This window comes from Castanea sativa, chromosome 5 (assembly GCF_040712315.1).
Source record: "Castanea sativa cultivar Marrone di Chiusa Pesio chromosome 5, ASM4071231v1".
NCBI classification, from domain to species: Eukaryota; Viridiplantae; Streptophyta; class Magnoliopsida; order Fagales; family Fagaceae; genus Castanea; species Castanea sativa.
The window spans coordinates 43,887,776-43,898,639 of record NC_134017.1 but is presented as its reverse complement, the minus strand read 5'-3'; the positions used below and the strand labels follow the sequence as shown (position 1 = coordinate 43,898,639).

Here is a 10,864-nt window from a genome sequence, read left to right as displayed (position 1 = left end):
ATTATGACACAAACCAACACCTCACGCTCTCCCGCACGAATTTAGATCATCTCCATTTTAAGGGAAATAAAAAAATGTCCATTTAATGGCCATGATTCAAAGTGGAAGAGATCTAGGATCTACATTGTGCCAACTCATTAATTTAAATCACAAATAAATTTAAATGAGTTGGAAAAATCTGAACTACAGATTTATTTCACTATTAATCATAACAATTAAATAGACAATTGGAAATGGAGAGGATCGAAATCCAATCCCACAAATCCCTCGCACATGAAGTTCCTATATATATATATATATATATAGCCCTTGGTTTCTTCCAAGCAACCAACGAAGAATTTGGCACATAACAAAAAGCCATTGCGGAATACCTTTCTTTGGTACGTAAAAAAACATGGCTTTAACACTTGGAAAAAAACTTATCACATTCATGTTGTTGGTTTTAGGGACTTGGATTTCTCAATCCTTATCTCGCACATTACTTGAAGATTCAATTGTTGAGAGACATGAACAATGGATGGCTCAACATGGACGCAACTACGTAGACGATGTTGATAAGAAAAGGCGTTTCAAGATATTCAAGGACAACGTAGAATATATAGACAAAGTCAGTAATCAAGGGAATCGCACTTACAAGTTGAGTGTCAATGAATTTGCAGACTTAACAAATGAAGAATTTGTTGCCACTCATACTGGATACAAGATTTCCACCCTGCCAAGTTCTTCTATAAGAAATTTCAGATATGGAAACCTAACAAAAATTCCTATGACTATGGATTGGAGAGAGAAAGGAGCTGTTACCCCTATTAAGACCCAAGGCCCAAACTGTGGTAAAAAATATCATTGTCCAACATTCAAACTACTTTTGCATAATTTGCTACATTAAATTTTTTTTCTTAACAATATTTCTGTTATGGTTGATTCCTATTCAGGAAGTTGCTGGGCCTTTTCAGCAGTGGCAGCAGTAGAGGCAATCTACCAAATCAAAAGTGGCAACCTGATCTCCCTTTCGGAGCAACAACTAGTGGACTGTGCCTTGGAAGGAAATAGAGGCTGCAATGGTGGTGCTGTGGAATATGCCTTTACATATATAATACAGAACCAAGGACTAGCCAGTGAAGAAAGTTACCCATATGAGGCTATGGATGGAACTTGTGACCAAGCAAAGATATCTATTAATGCAGCTTCGATAAGTGCATTTGAAGACTTACCTTCCAATGATGAGTTGGCATTGCTTCAAGCAGTGGCCAACCAACCAGTTTCTATTTCCCTCAACGCTGGTTATGACTTTCAGTTCTATTCCAGCGGAGTTTTCACAGGACAATGTGGGACCAATTTAAATCATGGTGTTCTTGTAATTGGGTATGGAACGAGTGAGTATGGTACCAAGTACTGGTTACTTAAGAATTCATGGGGCCCCAATTGGGGTGAGAATGGCTATATGAGGATTCAGAGAGAGAGTGGAGCTCCACAAGGTCTTTGTGGCCTTGCCATGCAAGCTTCCTATCCAATTGCTTAGGTACTCCGAAGGTGATAGATCAAGTCACCTATATGTATCGCTTTCTCTTTTCACTATATGTATGTTAAAATTTGTTGTGGTTGTGAAAATGCTGGTACTGTATTGCTACTTGTAACGTTAAAATCTGAACATGGTAGTAATAAATAAGACGTACCTTCCAATATATAGTATGAAGCAAACTTAAGGCATATATGCTGATAAAATCTTCAAAATTTGGCACATTAAATTAATGAAGTTGTGACTCATGAGCCTAAGCTCTGACTAAATTATAGACATGACCCAATTTGAAATGAGAATGATACTAGTGAGGTTTAAAATAAACAATATGATCAAAAAACATTATGACGGCATTAGTACCATCTTTACTTTTTTTCTTCCTTATCAAATGCTGCAGCTACTAACGACTTTTCCAGACTAATCATAAACCTAGTACAATTAGATTGTATGGAAGAATTGCATGTGCTTCATCCAGAATCTACACAAAAGTGCAAATAAGGCCCAATACATTTTCTAAGAAAACGACTTGAAGTTCATAGTGGAGCATACATGTGAATCATTATAATTCATTGGAAGCTCCTATGAAATGATAAGTGTTTGTTAATTAATTTTAAGGAAAATTTGATTCTTATTCATTTTCCTGGCATGGCATTTATGTATTTGATTTAAATGAAGATTTAAACTAAAGAGCTGTTTGTGTATCTAGCTTACTACTTATCACTTTTCCACATATGTATATATATTAAATGTCTGTATGTAAGTAAATGTAAATGCATCTATACAAATTGCAAAATAAGGAATGTTACCTAATGCTGCTGAAGACAGAAGATCATAATCCCCTAGTGGCGGCTCAAGCTGATATTCTGCACACCCCTAGTGAAGATCATGATCTTCTCTATTAAATAATAAAATAATTCCCTTGATGGGAGGAAACAAAACATTTTCCCTTTCCATCCCCGCCAAACTCCAGTTATAAAAGATGTCCAATCCATCTTAATCATTTCTTTATTATTGGATAGCAAAGTCAGGCTTCATAGAATCTCTATGAGATGATGCATGCATTAGAATCTCTATGACAGTAATTTATAATGTTGTCTGCAATACCACTAAAACCCCACACGTCTTAGATTTCCAAATGCCTTCCCAACTCAAAACTGTTGGTTACTCTTCTGTTCTAATCTTTATTCTTCTCAATATTGTCTCCTATGGAGCTGAAGCTAACAACAACAATGTTACGTGTATAGGTTTAATCATTGATGTTTATACTCGTATTGGAAAAGAAGAGATCATAGCAATGGTAATTTTAGTTGAAAACTGCCACTCCAATTCAAAGACTCACAAAGTGTCTCTATAAATCAGGGACTCCATTTTTTGTCAAAAACATTTTAACTCTTCTCCTCTTGCGTTTCCTTCATTTTTTTTTTTTTTTTTTTGCACGACAAGTTTCACTGTTACGGCTACTGTTTATGAACAGTAACCGGTATTGTTCATGCCCATGATTATACTATGCGGGAAACAAAGTTATTGTTTAGCACTATTCACGCACTGTTCATGGAACCCACAAGCATTTTATTCAGGAAAAAAAAAAAAGTTTCACAGCACTATTCACACATTTAAAAATTATTTTGCTACAGTGTTTTCAGTTTTCAATTTTCAACAATAAATTCTATCCAAACGGACTCTATATGTACCCTTAAAACTTTAAAATTATAAAATGGTATGCTATTGCAATATCCCGTCACTAATATGAAGAATTTTGATCTAAAAAAAAAATAGTAGACTTTTCCTTAACCACCAAGACAGTGATAGAATTACAGGAAACTCTACATTTTTCATTCCCCATTCCCACTGATTATTGACTTTCAAAGATGTCTCTCTCAAAGTCCCCAGAAGAATCGGAGCATGTCCTTTGAAATTTTAATTCTGAAAATGACATCCTTTTTATTCATCGGTCTAGACCTGAAAAAATTGGGTGAAAATTTGTCTGGACTTGAAAGAAAAATGCAGGCATAGGCAAAGATTTTTGGACCCATCAATATATATATAAAAGCAGAGACCTCAAACGAAAATGCATAAGATCCTGCCATGTGGCACTCTAAGTTTTCATTTAGTCTTTTTAACCTTTTTTTACATTAAATTTTTTAACTGTAACCCAATAATTTATGGTAACTTATTTTTACTGTCACATATATGGTTTATTTCACATAAGCGTAGAGGATATAGGCCTATATCATCATGGGTTGTTGTAATCTAAAATGGGCTTATACATGAAAAGGAACTAGAGTATCTAAATGGGCTTATACATGGAAAGGAACTAGAACATCTAAATGGGCTATCTTTATGGTCCAAACATGAACTGAAAAAATAAAAAGCTGTTGTTATGTTGGTTCGACGGAAAATATTTTCTGACCATAAAATAATTTCAAGTGAAAATATTTCCATAAAGGAAACTATTTTCAAGTGTTTGGTTGTATTCTTAAAAATGGTATGAAAAACTGGCTATTGGCAAAGATCGATGGTGAACGACGGCCAATGGTGGGGGTGACAAGTGGTTAGTGGTGGTTGGTGACCCACTTTGGCAGTGGCGATGGTGGTCGTAGACCGGGAGATGTTACCTATCGGTAGTCAGGTGGCTGACAATAAGGGGTGGAGCTTCAGTTGATAAGTTTTGGATGATATAGAAAATAATTTATACAAAATAAAAGCGTAAGCCAATTTCCACCACAAAGGTTTTATGGTCAATTGGAAAACAATTTTTGGTTGAGCAATATTTTCAGTCACCACAAAAACTCACAAATGAGGAAAATATTTTTCATCAAACTAATCACAATAGTGTAAATGACTAATGTTTCCGGTTGACAGGCAAAAAATGGAATATATATTTATTGATAGGAATAAATATATTGTTTTATAATTACCACTTACCAAATTAGTGTTAGATTAAGTGTCAGAATTTGGGCTTGCAGGATGTTTGGATCACCACTTCTTTTTTTAATGGGAATGTATTACAACCTCTCAATTAGTAGTGATTTTTTTTTTTTTCATGATGACCTAAAACTACATCATATGATAAAATAAATAAATAATAATTTATAATATTTGAAATATTATGGAAGAGAAATGATATGTCCATAAAATTTTTACAACAAATCATAAGTGGTAGGTTGTTATTGGTTGTTATTGTTGGGGTAAAAAAGTAATCTTAGTGTTAGGTTTAAATTTGAACCAATAACAACTAACCACCTGTGATTTATTGTAAAAATTTTGTGGACGCAGCATTTCTCATTATGGAAACACCAAGAGTGCCAACAATTAAATTTATTTATATAAGTTAAATGATGCAAATAAAGGAGCGAGTCACTTTGGGATGATTGCAAATTAAGTCGATCAAAACAGAAATTCCAATTATTAATCCTATTTTGGCATGATACCATTTAGGTTACCCACAAAAAATTCAAAATTACTCGTCTCATAATTCATGTCAAGACTGTTTGACTTCGGCTCAAACACTAAACATGGTACTGTGTCTTAATTGTATTGATGAATTCTAACCCTAGCATTTTCCGAGAAGTATCTATAATATATTATACAATTTGGATTCTAAACTGGTGGATACATGAAATGATGACACATGTACTTTTACTAAAGCATATAAACTTGACACGTAATGAAATCCTCAATAAATGTAAGGTGATATGAACTAATAATGCTATGTGGCATGTTTCAATTTGTTTAAGTGATATACGTCAACCAATTATGCCACATGTCATGTTATTCAATGGCACAATAATTTTAGAGACTTAATAATAATAATAATAATAATAATAATAAGTGGAACTAAGAGAAAGTTAAATTAGAATTCTAAATTAGAATTCCAATTTTGTGCCACGTGTCTAGATTTATGTGAGGACCACACCATAATTATCATTCCAATTGTTCAATTCAAATATGAAATTGGAGTTCAATTTTGCTCTATATGTTTAAATTTAAGTGGGACAACATTATAATTATCCATCAATGCCCACTCTCATTAAAACTTTTTTTTTTTTTTTTCTGCTGAATGACACGTTAGGTTAACCTCCCCTATCTAGAATTCTGCATTTTACATTTAAAGGTTGTGTTGTGCTGTGTTGTTCTGTTTTTTTTTTTCTTTTTTCTTTTTTTTTGGCCGAATAAAACCTTCTTACTAGTGTCAAATAAGTTTTTTAGTACAAAAAACGAGAAGCTGATTGTTTTAATTTTTGTGCGGGAATTTATACCACATAGAAAACTAAGGGGCCTAATGCGTTGAAACTTAAAGACCAAGAAAGAAGTGGCAAACAGAAAGATCAGTTCTCTATATATAATTACATATTGCTTATAATCTTCTATGGACGAACAAAATAGGGGGTGGCCAAGTACTAGGTATTCTGTATAGCCGTCTAAATTGTGAGATCGATTATGATCTCTCAAGATTTTGCCAAGGCTAAAGACATTTTTGTGGTGAGCAAATATTGATTCACTCCCCACAAAGATAGACGAGGTATTTTATAGGATCATTTTTGTAATAATTGTAATGAAGTCCCACAAGATACTCTTCATGTATAATGGCATTGCCCACGTTTAAAGGGGGTTTCGTCCATTCCATATATGCCCTGAACTACTCCAACGTTCATACATGATGAAAATTTATATTGGTCATATTTTAGTAATTTATACGGTGCCAGACATTACACCAATAATTTTGATGGGTGTAAACGTGTAGTTTTGCTTTGTCCCATGTAAGTCCATGTCTCACTTACTAGCTCAATTAATATGCTCGCCATGTGGACTCTTTTCAGGTGTGGATGGAATAGCTTCAACTATATTGCTTGATTAAGCTTCAACCATTTTTCTATGTAATGAAAGTTATTGCTATTTTCACTTCAAAAAAAAAACCAAAAGAGAGAGAGAGAGAGATTTGAGGGTTGCCACTTATCTCCCTTTTGCTTCTGTCAAATTGCTGAAACAACTTTTGGTAAATTTTTAATTTTTTCTTTTTAAATTTGGGCATTATATATGATTTTTGTTTGAGTAACTAGTAGAAGATATTGTTTTTTTTTTTTTTGGGCTAATTTTGTAAGACCTATTACTTTTAATGTGTCTTCATTTCTTTTTCTTTTCTACTTTCACAACGACAAGTTTTTAGCTTGCAATTGTTATGGTTTATGATTGTTGAGTACTCCTACGATCAATGCACTAAATTTTATGATAAACGAATCATTTGGATTTACCATTTTCTACTCCCAAGTGTTGATAGTATATGTTTAATGTATCGCTACAGCCTTTTCCAAGTAGTTTCCATTCTACTTATTAAGGAGTTATGACGTGGGGGATTTCAAGAGATGTAATGAAGCATATAACTCAATACATCTATGATCAATTATTCAAATAATCAAGGCATTTTTATTGCTATTGGATGCAATTTGCAATATCGGATCTATGATTCTTATTCGGTGGTATTTCTTAACTATTAGATCCAAATAAACGTAACTTAAAATTTTAGATTTTGCTTTTGTTTGTATTTGGTTATTTTTGTTTATAATTTTGTATCATCTATTTTAGTGAAGTAGGTTGTAGAAAAGATATTTGTGATTTTTAATTGATTTATGAGTTGAGTCTGAATTCGGTAAGGATGTGGTGTAAAATCCATGTTTTACACCATCCAAAAAAAAAAAATTGTCACATCAGTTTTTTACTTAAAACTCAATAGATCCTACCACACATAATAACATCTCATTAAACTCACAGTTAAATTGGATTTTCAAATAGGTATTAGGATATCTCTAAAAAAAAGGTATTAGAATTGAGTGTAGTTGTGCTTATTCTTTAATACATATAATATGATGAAGTGGCATATTAGAATTGGAGAAGTAAAACTTCGTTTTTACACCACATTCTTATAAAATTTAATCTTTTAAGGCTTTAGTTCCAATGCTATTTTGACATATCGGGGCCCCTTGGCAATTGGGAAAAATGAGTTTTTATTTTTATTTTTTAAGAGCAACCTTAAATATATATAAATATATATATATATATATATATATATATATATATATTTATTGCATATTTCTTTTATAGTTTTAACAATATGGCTTTAAATATCATTAATGAGGCATTGCCATTAAAGGATTCCTCTCAGAGATCAGCATCAAGTGTTATAAAAATATGTCATTTTAACATACTAAAGACCTACTTTATCTTTTTGTGTATTATCAAAAACAAAAAGGCACATAATTTGGCTCTTTCTAATGATAGTTAGAGTTTATTCTCTAATGAAAATTTCAAATTAATGTGTATATGTAGAGAGAGAAAATTCCCGACCTATCACAAGCTGACACATCATACTACCAAGTTCACAAAATACAACCAATTACAAAGCGCCACGTACTGCTACTAGGTTTTGCCATCACTATTCAGATTCCAATAGAAATTTGCCAAGTGTCATTGAAATAAAGGCATGAAACTGCATTAGCATGCGTAAGCGATGACATAAGCAGCCCTGCATGCGTAAGCAATGACACAAGCAGCTCTTCACGTGTAAGCGATGACACAAGCAATCCAGCACGTGTAAGCGATGACATAAGCGGACCAATCAGGCTGTGACAAGTGTCACCAATCAGACTCCGCCACGTGTCGCTTACCCACCCCTAAACTCCTATAAATAGAAGCCTTCCTAAGACCTTTAGGAGGACAGAGAAAAGGAAGAAGATATCTTGAGTTCAGAAATCCAGAAGCTCTGCCGGAATCAAACCCCAAAACCTCCAAGAATTTCAAGAACTTCAACGTCGAATACAGACAACATTCGAAGCAAAATCATCCAAACTACTCATCCAGGTCTCAAAGGTCACTAGAATCAAGCTCAAAAGCCTCCAGAAACCTCAACAAACCATAAATCAACGAAACTCTACGGAATCAAGCCTCTAAAGCACCGAAGAATTTCTACCACAAACCTTCAAACACGAAGAACACACGAAGAACACGAAGAACAAAGAATTTCTAACAAGGTCATAGCTAGAGATTCATTGTAATTTCGTTTCAAAGATCTTCGATCCATTCCTCAGCCAAATTGAAGGATATCTTGTGTTCAAATCAAAATCACATTACCACAATTCCAATCAATAAATCTTTCAAGGAGATCGAATCAGAGGATCACTCTTTTGTAATTACAGAGAATTGTACCACATATTCATCAATACAAATTCGCATTTGTGAAACTATTTTTACTTGTTTGATTTATTTCGAACTAAGAATTTAGTCGTCTACAAATTCTGGCACGCCCGGTGGGACATCTCTGCCTCTCATCTCTTTCTCCTTCAAAAGAAAAGAAATCCGATCTACTACTAGCTTCGATGGCTTCTAACAAGAATGCTCAAAAATCGGTGATGGATGCTTCTGTTGCGGGTGATTATGTCGGCCTAATCACTCGTAGTCGATCCAAAGCTCTTGATCAACCGCAACCCCAATCAACCAAAGAAAGCAAGCTTCATAATATCATCTCTCTAGACTTTCTTGCAAAAAGGAAAGCTACCGCTAAGGATTCATCTGTCTCGAAGGATTTTGAGATCAATGATGAATCATCCCCAACAAAGACCTTTTCTATCAACTCTTCACCCATGATGAGAAGCCTAAGGAACAAGATGCCTTTGACTCATCCTGTCTCATCATTTTCTCCATCATATCTAGAGGTCATGCTAGTAATGATGACCAACACCTCTACTATGGAAGAAAAGATGGCTGAAATGGAACAGAGGGTCACCCTTCTCACAAAATCACTTGAAGATAAGGATGTCCAAATTGCAACCCTGATGAACAAACTGAAAGTCCAAGATTCGGGTGAATCAAATCTAGACCTTGAGCACCCTCCTGGCTTTACCTTGAAGGGAGAAAATGCTAGGGGTGATAAGGGAAAAAGAGGTGAAGGCACTTCTCAACAAGGACATTCCACCTCAATGGCCTCGATATCTGTCCAACAACTGCAGGACATGATAACAAACACCATACGAGCACAATATGGAGGTTCTTCTACACAGTCTCTCGTCTATTCAAAACCCTATATGAAGCGCATTGACAATATGAGAATGCCAAATGGGTATCAACCCCCCAAGTTCTTGCAATTCGATGGTAAGGGAAACCCTAAGCAACACGTTGCTCACTTTGTAGAAACCTGTGAGAACGCAGGGACTCAAGAAGGCCTCTTTGTAAAGCAGTTTGTTCGTTCACTGAAAGGGAATGCCTTTGATTGGTATACAGATTTGGAACCAGGAGTCAATTGATAGTTGGGATCAGTTGGAAAGGGAGTTCCTTAACCAGTTTTACAGCACGCGCCGCACGGTAAGCATGATGGAGCTTACCAATACTAAGTAGTGGAAAGACGAACCCGTTGTTGACTACATCAATCGGTGGCATTCTTTGAGTTTAGATTGTAAGGATAGACTGTCTGAAATATCTGCTGTAGAAATGTGCATCCAAAGCATGCATTGGGGACTTCTGTACATCCTACAAGGGGTAAAGCCTCGAACATTCGAAGAATTGGCAACTCGTGCGCATGACAGGGAATTGAGTATTTCTTGCCATGAAAATCTGAAACCTCTTGTACCTGAAGAAAAGAAAGAAAGGCAAGAAATAAGAAAAAATGACAGGAATACGAAAAGTAATGTCAAACACTCCATGAATGTCAACCCTGCCCCAGTCAAAATTTTAACAGGAAATGTAAAGGCTAACGAGAAGAGGCCTGAGGGAGGCCAACGACGCGAGACGCGTCGCTCATCACTCAAGGAATGGGAACAAAAGATGTATCCTTTCCTTGACGCTGATATACCCGAAATGCTAGAACAACTGCTCAACTTGAAATTAATTGAATTGCCAGAATGCAAATGACCGGAAGAAGTAGGAAAGGTTGATGACCCGAACTATTGTAAGTATCATCGCATCATAAGTCATCCAATCCAAAAATGCTTTGTTCTTAAAGAACTCATCATGAAGCTAGCCAAGGAAAGGAAAATCGACTTAGATGTTAATGATGTTACTCAGTCAAACCTTGTAACATTTGCTTACGGGTCGCCTAGTTGCAAGTCTCCAACTACTAAGCAGAGGGCGAATACCACGTTCATCCGATTTGGTTCTTTGGAACCTGTTCAAGTTCAGCTCTCACAAAAAGCATCTGATTATAACTCAAATGATGATAAAAAGTCAACAATGGATGAGGAAGAGGGTTGGATGTTGGTTACTCGTAAGAGATGGAAGAAGAGATGAGTATTCCCTCTTCATTTGATCACCCAAGAGTCTAGAAAAGCACAAAACCAAATTCAGCCGCAGTCAAGAAGAAAG

General features: G+C 35.1%; 1 protein-coding gene across 1 annotated transcript; it reads left to right on the top strand.

Annotated features, from left to right (window-relative positions):
* The first annotated feature begins 394 nt into the window (after positions 1 to 394).
* Positions 395 to 1,519, top strand: LOC142633433 (senescence-specific cysteine protease SAG12-like). Its single transcript, XM_075807677.1, has 2 exons — positions 395 to 830; positions 933 to 1,519. Exons 1-2 carry the CDS (start codon positions 395 to 397, stop codon positions 1,517 to 1,519), a joined length of 1,023 nt encoding a protein of 340 aa, XP_075663792.1.
* Positions 1,520 to 10,864: the final 9,345 nt, after the last annotated feature.